Source organism: Dendrobium catenatum, unplaced genomic scaffold, assembly GCF_001605985.2.
Source record: "Dendrobium catenatum unplaced genomic scaffold, ASM160598v2 fragScaff_scaffold_1684, whole genome shotgun sequence".
In the NCBI taxonomy this organism is placed as follows: domain Eukaryota; kingdom Viridiplantae; phylum Streptophyta; class Magnoliopsida; order Asparagales; family Orchidaceae; genus Dendrobium; species Dendrobium catenatum.
The window spans coordinates 949,407-967,621 of record NW_021320146.1 but is presented as its reverse complement, the minus strand read 5'-3'; the positions used below and the strand labels follow the sequence as shown (position 1 = coordinate 967,621).

The 18,215-nt window shown below is 35.9% G+C and overlaps 1 protein-coding gene across 3 annotated transcripts in view; it reads left to right on the top strand.

Annotated features, from left to right (window-relative positions):
- The first annotated feature begins 3,527 nt into the window (after positions 1–3,527).
- LOC114581374 (probable serine/threonine-protein kinase At1g54610) overlaps positions 3,528–18,215 on the top strand; it is a 25,645-nt gene continuing 10,957 nt past the window's right edge. Inside the window, exons 1-5 of one of the 3 annotated variants that reach the window (XM_028701377.1) lie at positions 3,528–4,137; positions 5,309–5,593; positions 6,512–6,632; positions 6,741–6,829; positions 9,959–10,180. In XM_028701377.1, the coding sequence (XP_028557210.1) occupies positions 3,814–4,137; positions 5,309–5,593; positions 6,512–6,632; positions 6,741–6,829; positions 9,959–10,180 (1,041 nt within the window). In that variant the 5' untranslated portion in view covers positions 3,528–3,813. Of the gene's footprint in view, positions 4,138–5,308; positions 5,594–6,511; positions 6,830–9,958; positions 10,181–18,215 lie in introns of all 3 variants that reach the window. The other 2 variants (XM_028701376.1, XM_028701378.1) reach the window with 2 other exon arrangements.

Here is an 18,215-nt window from a genome sequence, read left to right as displayed (position 1 = left end):
CTCCTAAATAATGTATATAGTTTTTTTAAATATGAATACAAATGTATATTGATATTTTGATTAATATATTCATTTTTTGTGATATTTATATTATTGATAAAAAACTAGATAGTTCTTATTACTGTTATTATAAAAGATAAATAAAAAAGAATTCTTCCAATTTAAATTATGGGGAATATTTGGTAAAGGACTACATTAGAATCCAATTGAATTTGTTTGACAATCCTATAGTGATTGATTGATAAACTTATAAGGATCTAAGAATCAATCATAATCAATAACATGTGGCTTGAATCCCATGGGAATGAGATGCTAGATAATAATATTGATTAAAGGTGAAGACTCTTACAAATTATAGTGAGTAGTAAGTTCCTTAAAGAAAAATCTTCTTAAATAAGACATCAAACTCGTCTTTTATAGCATCACATGAGGCATCAAGCCATCAATAACAAAAAGTTAGGTTAAGTCTACCAAGGGTACATGAGAGTATAAGATCAGCCTAATAACACAAGATGGATAAATTAAATTAGCAGTATTCAAGAGATCGTAATGAAGCTATGGTGGAGGAATAATGATTGGGAATTGCATGAATGGCATCAAATTGATCAACCTCAAGTGCAAAGATCATGCCATCAAATTGATCAATCTTAATTTGTTGTTGATTTTATGGTGTTTGAACTCTTTGTTGTCTAACCTCTTCTATGAGATAAATGATTGGAGCTTGATACACCTCCATCTTGCTGATGCAAACTTCTATGAACAAGCAAAAGGGACATTCACTAGATAGATTATGACATCCTTAATTAAAGGTCTAATTTTTGAATTGATTTGTGTTGGAACAAGAAAAATTATTATGGTGGATATTACTTCTGTCCACCTTTGAAGAAATGTTTGCATAATGTTGGGAGTATTTCTCATAGATTATGTCAAAAAGTTGTGTGCTGGAATATTTGTAAAATAAGAGAGAGAAAATAATATCTTAATTTTATACAGAAATCTTCCACACATATAAATAAAAGTAAGAGTGTCAAAAAATAACCCGACTCGCCAACCCGACTCCAAAAATCTAGATTCAGGTTGATCCGGTTAATAAATAGGTTAGATTCAAGTCGTGCATTTCAACCAATTTATTAAATAGGTCGAGTTCATGTTAACAAACCAACCCAATTTTAACTAAAAAAATACCGGTTTAATAACTTTTTTCTTAAATTCTTTTATTTATTGGTAAAATCTTTTTATTTTTAATCAATTAGCCTATAAATATTTATATATATGCTACAAGAAAGGCATGTTCGGATTCAATATTTTGACCCATTTATTAAATGGGTCAGATTCTGTCATTTGAGTTAACTGGATTTTGGTTGGGTCAATTTCGGGTTAGACCGAAACTCGACCTATTGGCTTGTTTGGACATCCATGGATAAAATAATGTTGTTAGAAGCATCATTTTTTCTTTTGTGAAAAATTTGGAAAGGGGAAAAATAATGGACTTGGCCTAGTTGAATTAATCCACTTATTAAGAAAGAATATCTACATCCACTATTCCTCTCAATTGGAGAAAATGTGATTACAAAGTTAATAAAAAAAAAGCTAGATCTCCAATGATTGTTGTGGAGATTATTAGAGAAGCAGTAAAATGTGATGACATTCAAATAACAACAACTTGGCTATGACAATCAGGCAACACAAATAGAGATTATAGTTAAATAATGGTAATAAAATAACAAAAATCAGACTATGATAATCAAGCAATGACGGCGAGGTGATGATGTTTTTGGCGATGGTGGTTTGGTAATGACACTTGTTAATAATGGTTATTAGTATTGATCAGCGGTTAGGGTTCTAATTTTTTAGGGTTCTAATTTTTTAGGGTTCTTGATATCTCAAAGTTCTATCAAAATTAAAGTCAATATTTAGACTCGTCTTGTTGAAATGTTCATTTTGAATGCACATTTGCTAAAAATGGGGGTTTGTATGGTTATAATGTTTTTATCTAGTTATTATATCAAGATTAATACTCGATCAAATAGATTTATTATGATATATCAATGAATAATCAAATTCAAAAACATTTATCTATAAAACTAATTTAATCCAAATAATAATCTTATTTAGATTTTGAATAACTAAATTCTTCTAGGCTAAGCTTGCTGAAATAACAAGATGAGCACATCTAGTGATAATATTCAGCACAACATAACTATCATTATAAGCTAATATTTTTGTTATGGTAGATAGAAAGTATTTAATACCTTGACTTTATATGAAAACTCAAAACCACACACAAATAATAGAAGAGCTGCAAGATATATCAACATTTTTATATGAAAAATCAGAAAAGGAAAAAATCAGAGGGTTCGATCCATTTGACATAATTCCACAAACATATATTATTGGTTACAAATGATACCATGTCTGGTAATTGAGGAATATAATGATACAATATAATAGACATGAACTATAAATAATGAATTTCATGATTCAAATTGGAGAGGCCTTGGGGAAATGAATTTGTCTTTATAAGATCATTCGTGATATATTCGGGCATTTTTCTTTGATGAGAGAGTACTAGAAACAAAGAAGTCTAGTTTAAATATTAGTCTTCCCATTAAGAAATGAAGTTGATGTCGACGGGTCACATCAGTCATACAGACGATATCATTTAAGAACATTGATGGTGACAAACTTAGCGGATATCAATTTTGGTGTTGAAGGTATGCATTGGCTTTATGGACGATGTCGAGTGTTGATGTTCGTGGCAACTGAGGGCGACAAAGTTGGTGGGCACCAATGTCAGTGTTGATAGTGTGCATCAACTTTATAAGCAATGACGTGCATCAATATTAGTGCTAACATGGAGTGCTAATATTTGTATGGATGACATGTATCAATCTTATAGGCAATGACACCACATTCAACGATAGTGGTTTAACAATGACATCATGATGTTGGTGGTTTGGCAGTGGGTTGATGGTAGTGTTTTGTTGGTGGCAACCCGACAACAATGGTCCAGCGGTAGCAATCTAACGATATTGGTCAGATGATGATATTTCAAGATAGTGGATCTCTAGGATTATTCAAACCTGTAAGCTAACTCTGATATCAAGTCCTAATCCGACCCGTATTTCATGATCATAGTGGTTGTATGTTTATGACTTTATGAGTGACATTCAATATAACATAGCCCAAATACAAAACATTCCATTACATGGTTCGAAAGTGATCCCCTTGATCATAACCTTTTGTTTTGAAAGTTTGAGGGCATGAGATACTCAAATTGGTTATAAATATTTATTTTATAATGAAATTAAGATGTATTTAAAATACAATGAATTTGAATATAATATATTTAAAACTCAATTGATTATTATTATTATTATTATTATTTGATTGATCTAATGAAATTAAGAACTAAAAAAATGAAGCAACCAAAGATCAGAGGGGCTATCTTGATCGAACTAGGCGGTGACCTAAATATTAAATGTACAAATTGATAAAAAATTTATGATACTAAAGGCTCCTACTACTTGCAATCAGGCATGAACTTTCTATCTTGTGATGTGCCGTAGAATCCCTGTCCTGCCATTTCGTTTTCCTGTGTTCGGAGATGGGACGACGAAGTCACGATCCGCCAGCAATCCATCCATCACATAGAAGAAAACGAAAAGTAGAAGGATTGATTAAAAAAATTAACCATGGTGGATTATCCAATGCCGCCCGAGGACGGCAGCCCTTCAATGTCTTCGTCGGCGAGCCTTTGTCTAGCTCCTCATCATTTGTCCAACGCCCTCTTCACCGCCGCTTCGTGGCGCTATGGGCTGCGTCCAGACTAAACCAACTTCCAACTCGCCTCCGCGCAGCCTTGCGAAACTCAAGTCCGACCATGGTTATGTGCCCGTCGGCGCCACAGGAGGTCGTCCTCCTCGCCCTCCTCGACCTCGCGAAGTGGGGGCGGAAACTGTATCGGAGCAGAAGAGGCCTCCACAGCCCCCTCCACCTCCTCCGCCTCGACAGCTCGTCGCCAGCGTGGATGAGTTGGTGGACGGGTGGCCGCGTTGGCTTGTGAATAACATACCGAAAGATGTTCTCGCTGGTTTGGTGCCCAAGAGTGCCGATTCATATGTTAAGATTGATAAGGTATCTAGATTCGCTTTCTGAAACTTTTGTTGTATATTTCGTGCATTTCTATCATTATGATGGATGGTTGAAACGTTTTATTCATTGCTTTTCCTAGGCGGCTTGTAAAGTTTTTTCTTAGTAAAAATTTTTAATGATGAATTTTAGGAACTAAAAATCATCACTGTTATCTGTTTAAATCCCCCGTGATCTTTTTTTATACTTAAAAGAGTAGGCTGGTAGCACTTGGGTTACTAGAGTGATTTGTGATATGCTGAAGGTCGATAAGAAAGTTGTATTGAGTATCGAAATTTCATATTTTCTTTTTTATTGTTGAGAGTAAGAGAATGCCATTAGATATTATATGATAATATTTAGATCTATACAAGGTAAAACGTGGAAGGATTAAATAAGAACTTTCATAAATTATGGGGATAACTTGAATTGAGAGGTAGAATCAAAGTTACATAAATTCCTATGTTTTTCCCCTTAAACTATGGATAAGAATCAAAGTTCTTGATGTGAAGGGAAAGTAAGGAGAGAAACTAGGTAAAAACTTCTTTTAGGTTTCGTTTAGGACAGCTTTTTTATTGCTTCTTGAAGCAGTTTTTTAGTATAAATATTAAAAATTTTATACAAAAAAGCAGATTCAAGATGAAGTAAAAAAGCCGTCCCAAACGAAGCCTTAGTTTTTCTGGTTTCTTTTTTTTGGATGGGTTGGAGTGGGCTAGGGAGGTTTGGACCCATAGCAATTTGACATGGTCTATGCAGCTGGCAATAGGTTCCAGCTGACAAGTGTAGAGGTTATCTGAAGAAACAAAAAACGGAAAGCTATATTCTAATTACCACCAAATGCAAATGGAAGATTATGTGGATCAAAAGTTTCCTGACACAAATTTGTTTCAAGAGTGCAAGAGAAATGATCAAAAGAAAAGGATATTTGATAAAAAATTTAGCAGATTTGTATAATAATTACAAGACCATTATTTTGTACTGTAAAATAACTCTCAAATTCATTTTATGGCTTGTGACAACATTGTGCTGCTTTATATTTTTGATCAAATAATCTTTTCTTTTGATCATTTGTCTCCCCCACACCACTCTTGTTCCACAATCTATCTCGCTATGCTCCTTGAAGAAACTATGTAATTATTTTGTTTACCTAGCTTTATTGATGGTTTTTATGATGCAGGTTGGCCAAGGCACATATAGCAACGTTTACAAAGCCCGGGATAGGGATACTGGGAAGATTGTTGCTTTAAAGAAGGTTCGCTTTGATACAGCGGAATCTGAGAGTGTTAGGTTTATGGCAAGAGAGATTATGATAATGCAGAAGCTGGACCATCCAAATGTTCTTAAGCTTGAAGGGCTTGCCACATCGAGAATGCACTACAGCCTTTATTTAGTGTTTAATTTCATGCAATCTGATTTGACTGGAGTTATCTGTCGCCCTGGTGGAAGGCTTACTGAACGACAGGTTCTTATAAAATTTATCTTGTATTAAAGTTCATTTTATACTTTTTGAGGTGCCCTTGAAGTTAAAAGCACTTTTTTACTTAGCTTAAGGTTTCGTTTGGGACGGCTTTCTTACTGCTTCTTAAAACAACTTTTTAGAATTAAAATTTAAATTTTATTCTAAAAAGTTGCTTAAAGAAGCAGTAAGAAAATAATCCCAAACGAAGCCTAAACCTATTTGTTACGTCAAATTTTTAATGAGTGCATGCTTTCTCTGCATCAAAATTTTTTTTTTTCTTTTTTGCTTTTTTTTTTCTATTTCACCTATAATTTTATTGTAAATAGTAGGGGTGTCAATTTCGGGTCACGGGTCGAACCCGAAATTGACCCGGCACTATTCGGGTCAACCCGAACCCGACCCATTTTTAAAAACAGGTCGGTTTTCCGGACCCGAACCCGACCCTCTTCGGGTCCGGGTCAACTCGACACGACCCGTTTCCAACAAAAAAAAAATTGATAATTTTCGGGTTAAAAAATGGGTCAATCTCCTTTTTTTCGGGTCAAAATTGGTCAAAATCAGGTCAATCTCGGGTTGCTGGGTCAAAATCGGATTTTTGGGTAAAAAATGGGTCCCTTTCGGGTCAATTTCAGGTCAAAAGGTTAACCCGAACCCGACCCAATTTTTGAAACGGGTCGAAATGTTGAACCCGGGTCGGGTTCGGGTTGATCATAAACCCAAATTTTCGGATCGAGTTTTCGGGTCGTGTCAAATATTGACACCCCTAGCAAATAGTTCATTTTGTTATTCTTGTTGAAATAAACTATTTTAGCTTCTTCCTCCATTGGCTTTAAGAAATTTCGTTCACATTTTAATATTTTGCCAATAATGAATTTCTATGCAAATGTCACATTCTAAAATTTTATGAACTATTTTATATAGATTAAGTGCTACATGCATCAATTGCTATCTGGTCTTCAACACTGTCATGAGAGGGGGATCTTACATCGAGACATTAAAGGGTCCAACCTTTTAATAGATAAAGATGGAGTGTTGAAAATAGGTGATTTCGGCCTTGCAAATTACTTCAATGTCAAGCCAAAACGACCACTTACAAATAAAGTGGTAACCCTATGGTACAGAGCTCCTGAATTGCTTTTAGGCTCTACAGATTATGGGGTTGGTATCGACCTTTGGAGTGCAGGTTGCCTTTTGGCTGAGATGTTTTTTGGACGACCTATCATGCCAGGAAGGACGGAGGTTAGACTATTTTCTATGTTTAAATAAAAAGATTACAGGCGTCTTCTAATGGAATTGTGTTACTCTTTTTTTAGTCTTTTAAGGCTTTTAATTTCTCTCATTTCTTTACTGCTCATACAAAAGGATATTTTGTGTTTTTGACAAAAACCTCTTTGAAATTAATATGTAATTTTGACTAAGATCTCCTTTTCGTCCATTTCATGATTTTAATCTTGTAAACTTTTGGGGTAAATTTCCTCGTAGATCTGTCTGTCTGTTGTTAGTTGTTCAATTAATAGCTATTAATGATGTTATTAGCATAATGAATGCGCATTGTGTTAACAAACCTTTCGATAAGTTTTTTTTGGGGAATGAGTTTATTGTGCTCTGTGTTTCATTTTCAAGATGCGAGGTCACAAGCTACAAGGTAGTGAAACATGCTAAATTTGTGCTTATTGAAGCTTAATTTAATGAAGTCCACAGGAAAAAGTTGAGTTTCTTGATCATAATTAGCCTCAAACTTGTTACTGTTATCTACTGGTGTGATTTATTTGACTAAAGTTAAGCATTTTATTTTTGTTTGTTCTTGCTTTGTGGAGAACTGTGTCACTAAAAGACATTAGTAGCATAGCTTGCTAAGTATGTACTCGCCTTGCTAAAACTTATTTATGGGATGCTTGATTAGTTAAAAAAATGACTATGAATTAAAATAAAAAAATGCCTGAATAGTTATTTCTCTACGGTTGATTTATTGCAAAATTTGCGCATTTACTTATACGTGAAATTATTCTGTGCGGATACGGACGTCGTCCGAAGGCGAATAGGAACGCACCACGTCACCCGTTTTCTGTGTAACGAATAATGTGGCACGTTCTGATTCGCCTCCGGACGATCAGTGTCTGCACAGAATAATTTCTCCACTTACACGTTGGAGCTCACTTTTAGCCGTAAGAACCTGCCTTTAGCCTATTTATGCAGCTTTTCTAAACTAAATTCTAAATGTCGTCAATTTTTCCGTAATTATTTGTAGGAATTCCCTTTGCAGTGCATAGATTATTCAGCCTATTAAAAATTCCCTTAGGGGCTGTTTGGTATCGGATTTACAGCGGGATTTAAGTCGGATTTATGCTAAATCCAGCCAAACAGTTTTTGTGCGCGTGTTAAATTCTGGGATTCGGTAAATCCCGGATTTACGGATTTACGGCTTAAATCCGGGATTTAGTAAATCCGAGGGGTAGCCGGATTTAGTAAATCCGAGCGGGATTTATCCGAAGAAGCGCGCGAAAAGTATGGCTGAGGTGACAGGTTTTTTTTTTTTTTTGTAGATCACAGTTCCATAGTTGAGAACTTTTTTTTTTGCTGCAAAGATGCTGGAGTAGGGGTTGTGGAAGATACATTATCTTCATATTTTTAATGAAAACTTCAATTATTTTCTGCATAACTATTGGTACTATACAGTTTGCATCTTATATCAACTTGTTAAACAAATTTCTTTTCAGATAATTAAAATCGCCGTAGTTCATTTATTTGTATGTCAATTTTTTTAACGAAATTATTCATGATAAGTTTTAAATATCACCTTGATATTCTACTTGAACTCTTGCCTTGTATTATGGTATTTGTTATGTTAACGTGACAAATAATTGATTGGTAGTACGATGCTTAGGCTAAATAAAATCAGAATGAAGCGATCTTTTTACACCGTGTTTGACAAAGATATTTTTGATTCCGTGAGCGACAACAAGTCATCTAATGCCATCTATCCCAAAAAAATTGGTTCCGATCTTGATTGGAGAGTTTTTGAAGCACGAAAGGGTATTACTCATGAATATATTCTATATAATTAAATTGAAAATGCAAGGTTAATTTAATTATCATCTTATTACATTTTCCCAAAATTTTTTATAGAAATGAAGAGGTTCTTAAAGGGAAAAGGGTTGGTTCATGGTAGCTCTAGCTCCCAACGTCATGCAGATGAAGTTATCTCCAACAATCTTAAAAGCACATCTAGAAATCCTAGGTGGCCCGAGGAGCACAATGTTGTGCTGGCCGAGCTTCTATTCGAGCAATTCGTACATGGTAACATATGTAATGGTAACTTAAGGAAGGAGCAGTGATCTAATAATGTTTTATGCAATGATCTTGATCTCATAAATATATTTTTTAAATTTAAATCCCTAACCGTCATAAATCCGATATATCTTACCAAACAGTTTCTCAGGATTTAACAGTATTTAACATATTGCATACCAAACAGTTTTCAGGATTTAACACATTTCGGATTTACTAAATCCGGATTTACAAGATTTACTAAATCTCACTAAAGTTAAATCCCACTTGTTGCCAAACAGCCCCTTAATGTTATTATTATGAGTATTGTTTTGCTAACTTCAGCATACTGGCGAATCTTATATGAAAATCTATCCTGAGTTGCAATGAAAAGCTTTCCAATGTGTTGACTCACCCATGATGCTGGAAATTTAATCCGACTCTTTCATTTCATACCTCTCTCCCTTTAATCAGTGCCGCAGAAGTTCCCTTTATCTTTAACCTATTTCATTACTTACATCTCATCCAAACGAAAAATAAAAAATAAAAAAATAAAAAAAAGAGAAGAAAATACATTTCATCCAAACGAATGCACTTTCTGAAGCTGATATTCACATCAAATTTTTAAGCTTGTTCTTGGTTTGAGGTCTGGGCCGCTGCCTTAGGAGAAGAGTTGTGATCCCGTTCCTTATTGATTCCTCATAGGGCACTCATCCAAAATTATCACCGGGTCAGCAATGATTTATGATTGCATGAGATCTAGGATGGCCTGCACATGCATGCTGTGGCTATTATGAACGTCCATCAGGTATGAAGGTGCAAAATTATTAAAAAAATTATAAAAATAAGGAAAAGGATTTTTCAATCCATTTCCTCCTGAAAACACCTCTGAAAGTTACAGTTTTGGGAACTTAGTTTTCTTACAGTAAACCTATTTTTCATGTCCTTAAAGAAACTTCTTGAGGAGACAAAAGATTACATTAATAATTATCCCTCAAATTAGTCCATTAATATCTGTGTAGAATGATTTCATAGATTTTCTTGTGCCTCTTGTTATTTGAAAGCTAACATGTAGTCATAAATAAATTTTTCCTCATATAGGTTGAACAACTACACAGAGTATTTAAATTGTGTGGCTCTCCCTCCGGGGACTATTGGAGAAAATTGAAGCTGTCAGCAAACTTCCTACCTCCACAACCATATAAACCTAGCATTTTAGAGACATTTAAAGATCTTCCTTTGTCTACAAAGAATTTTCTAACCATGCTTCTTGCACTAGAGCCCTACAATCGTGGTACCGCAGCATCAGCTCTCCAAAATGAGGTAAGTTGCTATTATGGATTCAGCAACTTGTTAAAGAGAAGTACGCAAAATTTCTCAGTAGGTTTGGATGGTTATGGTTCGATTGCATGCTAACCAAACTTACCTACTTGTAACATTCTTGTGACGTCCATCTATTATTTAGTCAAATTAACTATGGAGTTTTACGCTTCTTTTAAACATATTTGTCCACCGTAGTATGTTTTCTTAAACATGCCAACCTGTTTCATTGTTAATGACTGAAATATTTCAGTCGTAACTGTCTCATAGAAATGAGACATCTAGTTGACATATAGATTTTTTTTTTAAAGAGGATATATTAAAGTTGCATAAAAGCTATTTTTAAACACAGCATCACAACTAAATTAGCTATCTATTTAGTAGATGAATTCCATTTACAAAATTGTTGTGATTGGTTCCAAATTAAATGAAAAACATTGAGATTTGATATTAGGTTGGTAAACAACTGTAAAACCTATGACAAAATTTATTAAATGAATACATTTGAGTTTGGATTTAGGAGGATTAATAAAAGGGGATGATGAGTGATGACTAATAAAGCTGACCCTAAATAGTTGTAGAAAAGTAGAAATATGAAAATTTATTTTAAATTTTATTGCTTACTTTTTACACTTGGATTGGAGGTATTTATATGTTAATTTGAGAATATTACATGTGAAAAAAAGGTTAATGCAATTTATGTAAAATACATAAAAAATTAAAAGAGGGGCTAAAGAGGAGCACATAGATTGCAATTCAATGGTTAAGCGGGAGAAAATTCAATGGATAAGCTCCTTAATCTGTGTGCTCAATAGATCAAATTATAATTAGCTTTATAATGAGACCAATGACTTCTCTAGGGTGAAAATTTGGATGGATGCAAGAAGGATCCAGAGAAGTAGGCCCCAATATGTGGGACCTCACAGTCTTCAATGCTCCACCTCAAATTGGATGATATTAATTTACAATTTTAAGTTTGCTTCCAATATTTTTGAACTTGGATTGTATGGTTATTTGGCGAATATATTGATTTTTTTTTTATTGCTGGTACATATAGAATATAAACCAAATTACTTTTCATTTTCTCTTTTATGAAATGTCTATCTACCTCTATATGCTTGGTATGATTAAGTTGTACTGACTTATGAGTAATGCCTATAACAAATTAATTATCACATTGTATCCTTATTCTCTCTTTGCACTTGATTTTTAAATCTTCCAAGATGATTTTGATCCACAAAAGTTTGCAGATTCCTTTGACAATTGCTTTAATTTCAGATTCATTGATATATAATGAAACAATCGATTCTTTCTTTGCCCTCCATGTTATGAGAGTTCTTCCCAAGAATGTATAGTATATTGAAGTGAATCTTTTATCCACCGGTGATTATGCATGGTTTGCATCAGTATGTTACAATTCAAATAATTGGAGAGGGAAAAATAAGCTTTAATTTTATTACACAATATCATCCTTATTTATAGATCCATACATGATATCTTAATAAAGAAACAAATAAATAAAAATCATTCATGATTATCCTAATATAATATTTCCTAAATCAGCCAGCTGTTGAAATTCCAATTTGCCTTCCATCTCAGCTTTGTTGAAATTCCAAACTTTAGAATTTTCCTGAAAATCAGAATTTGCTGTATCAACTTTTCCGTTGTACTTCCTTGAATCCAATTATCATAACATCAACCAATCACTGCACTTTTTGCTGGGTTTTCTGACCACTGACTTGAATCATTGACCACCCACAACTGTGTCCCGGATTTAACGGATGAAGACTGAATTTGTTTGAATTGGAATCCCACACCATTTAACATTATTTGGTTGTAGATTTCATACAACCATAACAATTATGGTAAAGAGAGGAGATTTTGGAAGTGGATATTTGAGATTGAAAATTTTTTTTATTGATTTAGAAAATCAAAGTTCATCTTTCTCACTTATGAAAGTGAGTTGGAAAGTTCATTTTGATTTGTATTTGCTTGTATTGACATCACTCAACCCAAATTTGCTAAGGGAGAGGCATACAATACAAATTTTGATTTTACAAATGCTCTTTAGCCAATATTTAAAATGACTAATTGAAAACCACTTTTTTCAAGAGATATCAGGAGTTGTCTTAGTTTATCCATATCTTCTTTGTTGAATTCTCCAAGACTGGACTGTGCTTCTGGGTTGGGCTGACTTGTTTCAGTTCTTTGATTCCACTCATTACTGGGGGTTTTCCATGTATCTTACAGCAATTTTCTTTTGTGTGTCTTGATTTCTTGCAATAACTGCACCAAAGTGAGTCTTTGTCTTTAAATTTGGAGAAATCTTTACCTTTCTCCTTCCATGAAGATTCTTTGTTCATCACCATTGCTGAGCTTTCAATGGCCTTCGATTTTAATATCACTCCTCGTCGGCTTTCTTCTGCGCGGATGAGAGAAATAGTTTCATTGAGTGATGGTGTTTTCTTCTTGCCAAGAATTTGAACCCTAACTTGGTCAAATTCTGCATTTAGTCCTGCAAGAAAATCATAAACTCTATCTTTTTCAATAAAGTTCTTTAGGATCGCAGCATCCTCCGGACATCTAGTTTCAATGCACCAATAGTGGTCAAGTTCCTGCCACAAATTTTGTAGAATGGTGGCATACTCCATCACGGTCTTACTCCCCTGCTTCGTGCTTCCAATTTTGACTTTAACTTCAAAGATTTGAGCCGCATCATGAGCTTTGGAGAAGGTTTGTCTGGCCGCATCCCATATGTCCTTTGCAGTCGAAAGGAACATAAATGTATCACTAATTTCTGGAGTCATTGAGTTCCACAACCATGACATAATCATGGAGTCTGCCTCATCCCATACCTCAAATTTATGATCTCCTTCTTTTGGTCCTCCTCCAAGGAGGTGATGTACTTTCCCTTTCCCCTTCAAGTAGGTCCTCACAAATTGAGACCACTTTAGATAATTCTTCCCATTTAGACGATAGGAAGGTTGAATGCTTTGAAGGTCACCTCGTCCTTGGTGTGCCATAGACTCCTCATTTTGCTCAACGCTTTGGGAGGAATTAATTTCAGACATTGGGTAGCAATGAAGGCTTCCAAAATTTTCTTTTTCATTCGATAATAAAGGTCGGTTTTTTTTTTCTGTTCGACAATGAAGGTCGATTTTTTTTTTTGAGTTACAAAAAACACAAAAAAGACTCGGTGGAGCCTTAAAGAGGCTCCGATTGGACTAGGGCACGGATCGGTCTCCTCCACTGAGCGGGGGCGACGACGTTCCTTCATCAAATTGGAAGTCACGACAATTGGTCCTATTAGATCGGACGTGGCGTTGGGAGCTCGCTCGTGCGATTTTGACGGAAGAGGGAAGCCGTCTCGGACGTGGCGTCGGGAGCTCGCTCATGCGATTCTGGTAGCACGACGGAAGAGGGAAGTCCTGCGATACCAGGTGACGAAACGGTCAAGCCGGGACTTCCGCTCCGAGCTTTCAGTCCTCTAGCCGGGCAAGAGAGCAGCAAGGGTCTGGCTCCTTCGTCTCGTTCTTGGCTATTCGACTATCCTCCTTCGATGAATTGTCCTTCCTATCAGATCGGAAGTTTGGATCGGGACTTCCGCTCCTTTTAGGCTTCCTGCTTCTGCGTGTAGGGTCGGCAGCGATGCTCCGAATATTTTTTTTTTCTTTTTCCTCCTCCGATGATCTAAGATCGTTCTCTGACGGCAATTAAGGCCATTGGCTCTGATACCATGTTACAATTCAAATAATTGGAGAGGGAAAAATAAGCTTTAATTTTATTACACAATATCATCCTTATTTATAAATCCATACATGATATCTTAATAAAGAAACAAATAAATAAAAATCATTCATGATTACCCTAATATAATATTTCCTAAATCAGCCATACGAATATGGAAGGAGATTGGCCTAATCCTGGTGAGCCTCCCACGGATCTTCATCCTTGGCCGTGGGATCAAGAGCCCAATAAACGATTGGGATTTTGACACAGTATAACATGCAAATTGTAGATTATTTTATTTTTTGTAGAGAATTCTTTTTTGGGACTTATTTAAGGTATTTGAGGACTCTATAAGCTACTTGAAGGTGAGACCCATTGGGGTTTTATATGAGTTGACTGATAAGACTTTAGTAAGAGTAATTTATGAACGAGTGTGAGATAAATCGATTAGTTTTCCAATTATCTTTAATATTGTCCCATATCAACTCCATCTGCATCGAACTTTGACATGTTTTAGTTGGGATATGCAAGATTTGCAATAAGCTATTTTTGTCTCTTTTATTAGGCCCCATGACATATTTTTGTTGAGAGAGAAGTATTTCTTATTTTGATTGAGTTAATTCTATGCGCAGGAAGTATTTGAATTTGCGCAACTCCTTGATTTAAAATTTCTTTGCAAGCTTTCTTCGATGGGGCTTCTTTTCTTTATTATCATCACCTGTGACATTTATGTCGTCAACATGTACAATGAGAATTGTGATATTACTATCAATGGTGTATTTTATGAAAATATTATGATACCCTTGTGATGTAGAATGGGGGCTCTGGGTCCGCCATACTTGAGGAAATACTGTTTTATGGCGTATCAGAGCTTGTAGACAGCAATTCGTGGCTCTTAGGATGGCTGGACATCAACAAACTGCAATTGGAACCTTGGGACAACACGTAGGATGACTGGGGAAGCAATATCCAGGGTTTTGGAAGGAGACACAACGCACTACAGCACCCTTCTTCGATGGGGCTTCATTTCTTTATTATCATCACCTGTGACAATTATGTCGTCAACATTTACAATGAGAATTGTGATATTACTATCAATGGTGTATTTTATGAAAATATTATGATACCCTTGTGATGTAGAATGGGAGCTCTGGGTCCGCCAGACATGAGGAAATACTGTTTTAGGCGTATCAGAGCTTGTATACAACAATTCGTGGCTCTTAGGATGGCTGGACATCAACAATCTGCAATTGGAACCTTGGGACAACACGTAGGATGACTGGGGAAGCAATATCCAAGGTTTTGGAAGGAGACACAACGCACTACAACACCCGAATTTTCTGGACAACAAGGAAACTGTAGGGAAATTCTGTTTACAGCAAAGGGACGAGATTTGGGAGAGTAAACAAGTGGAGGGAGGATAGGAGATGGGCCGGCTAGGGTAAGGAGATGGGAAGAATTCTGTTTCAGATTTAATGGGTTAGGAATTAAGAGGGAGTTTTGAAATTCAAAGCTCTGAATAACTAAAGAAAATAAAGGAAGGGGTGACTGATTTAATTGAGAGCTTTAATAGAGGGACATTAATTAGAGAGAAGGGGAGAGAGGGGGTCAGCCATATGGGGAGGGAGAAGTTTCCACATACAATGTATGTGGACCCGAGCAATAAATGTGATTATGGAATTAAATCTGATTTTAATTTAAGATTTGTGAGATTTGGAGGGTTTCCTAAAAGAGATTTACTAATTACGAAAATTAATTTAAATCAAATCTAATTATAAATTTAATTAGATCTAATTTAAGCAACTTTCCTAAAATAGGAATCATAATTTAGGAAACAAATTTCAATTCAAGTTAATTTGAATTTTGAATTCAAATTTGTTGTTAAATTAATGGGGCTAGAATAGGAAAGACTTACTTTCCTAAAATAGGAATCCTTAATTAGGAAACAAATTCAAATTCAATTTGATTTGAATTTTGAATTCGAATTCATTGCCAAATCAAACGGGCTAAAATAGAAAAGAATTTGAATCCAAGATTAAATTTGTGGAGCCAATGAAGGATGGGGGTGGTCGGTTGGGCTTGGGAGTGGTGGTGGGGTTCTCGATTGGGGTGATGGAAAGGTTGTGAAAACTGGCAGTTCAAGGGGAGAGGAGGAAAGGGCCGGTGGTGGTGGAAGGAGGGGAAGTGGAGTCTTGGGCCGGCGACTAGGTGGAGGGAATAGGTGAGGTGGCCGACGCCTTTTGGAAGGGTGATGGAGAATCGGCTAGGGGAGGAGGGGTAGAGCAGTGGCTAGAAGAAAAAAGAAGGAAAATTAGAGAAGGAGAAAGTAAGGGAAAGAAAGTTAAACCATGAGCCCGGACACATCCTGCGGCTGATGAGTGCTGCGTTACCCTCACGTAGGGACTTCAAACCACGAGCCCGTCACATCTTGTGACTGGATGATATTACGCTTCCCTCACATATGGATCTTACCAAAGTTCTTCCCCAAGAACAAGAGTGTAGAAATTTTTTTTTTTTTTTTTAAATCCATCATTGATCTAAAACAAGAGCAAGGGCCTTTATATATAGGCCTTAAAAGAAACGAAAAGACAACTTTGCCCCTTGGGCTTACATAAGACAAGACCCTTAAGTAAGGGTAAAAATGGAAAATTCATAATTAAATAAAAAAATACAATTAGTAAGGATAAAATTGAGGGATCTAAGACGTCGATTTTCATCTCTTGCTTTGATTAATGTCCACCGTCGGATGTCTGCATTATTCTCCCAGGGTGGAAAAGAGCTTGACTCCGTCAAGTCCGCATCCTGGGTAATCATGCTCTGATAACAAATTGATGTAGAACGAGAGCTCAGTGTCCACCATACATGAGTAAAGACTGTTTTATGGCATATGAGAGCTTCTATACAACAATTCGTGGCTCTTAGGATGGCTGGACAACAACAAACTGCAACTGGAACCTTGGAACAACACGTAGGATGACTAGGGCAGCAATATCCAGGGTTTTGGAAGGAGAGACAACACACTACAGCACCCATAATTTTTTGGACAATAAGGAAACTATAGGGAAATTCTGTTTACAGCAAAGGGACGAGATTTGGGAGAGTAAATAAGTGGAGGGAGGATAGGAGATGGGCCGGCTAGGGTAAGGAGATGGGAAGAAATTCTATTTAAGATTTAATGGGTTAGGAATTAGGAGGGAGTTTTGAAATTAAAATCTCTGAATAACTAAAGAAAATAAAGGAGGAGGCGACTGATTTTTGGGAGGAGATTGGATTTAATTGAGAACTTTAATGGAGGGACATTAATTAGAGAGAAGGGGAGAGAGGGGGACCGGCCATATGGGGAGGGAGGAGAAGTATCCACATACAATGTATGTGGACCCGAGCAATAAATGTGATTATGGAATTAAATTTGATTTTAATTTAAGATTTGAGAGATTTGGGGGTTTCCTAAAAGAGATTTACTAATTAGGAAAATTAATTTAAATAATATCCAATTAGAAATTTAATTAGATCGAGTTTAAGCAACTTTCCTAAAATAAGAATCCTAATTTAGGAAACAAATTCAAATTCAAGTTAATTTGAATTTTGAATTCAAATTTGTTGTTAAATTAAGGGGGCTAGAATAGGAAATACTTACTTTCCTAAAATATGAATATTTAATTAGGAAACAAATTCAAATTCAGTTTGATTTGAATTTTGAATTTGAATTCATTGCCAAATTAAGAGGGCTAAAATAGGAAATGATTTGAATGCAAGACTAAATTTGTGGAGCCAATGAAGGATGGGGGTGGCCGGTTGGGCTTGGGAGTGGTGGTGGGGTTCTCGGTTGGGGTGATGGAAAGGTTGTGAAAACTGGCGGTTCAAGGAGAAAGGAGGAAGGGGCCGGTGGTGGTGGAAGGAGGTGAAGTGGAGTCTTGGGCCAGCGTCTAGGTGGAGGGAATAGGGGAGGTGGCCGACGGCTTTTGGAAGGGTGAGGGAGAATCAGCTAGGGGAGAAGAAGGGGTAGAGAGGTGGCTTGAAGAAAGAAGAAGGGAAATTAGAGAATGAGAAAGTAAGTGTAGGGAAAGAAAGATAAACCATGAGCCCGGACACATCCTGCGGCTGATGAGTGTTGCGTTACCCTCACCTAAGAACTTCAAACCACGAGCCCGGACACATCCTGCGACTGGTGGATATTACGCTTCCTTCACGTAGGGATCTCACCAAAGTTCTTCCCTAAGAACAAGAGTGCATAAAGTTTTTTTTAATCCATCATTGATCTAATACAAGAGCAAGGACATATATATATATATATATATATATATATATA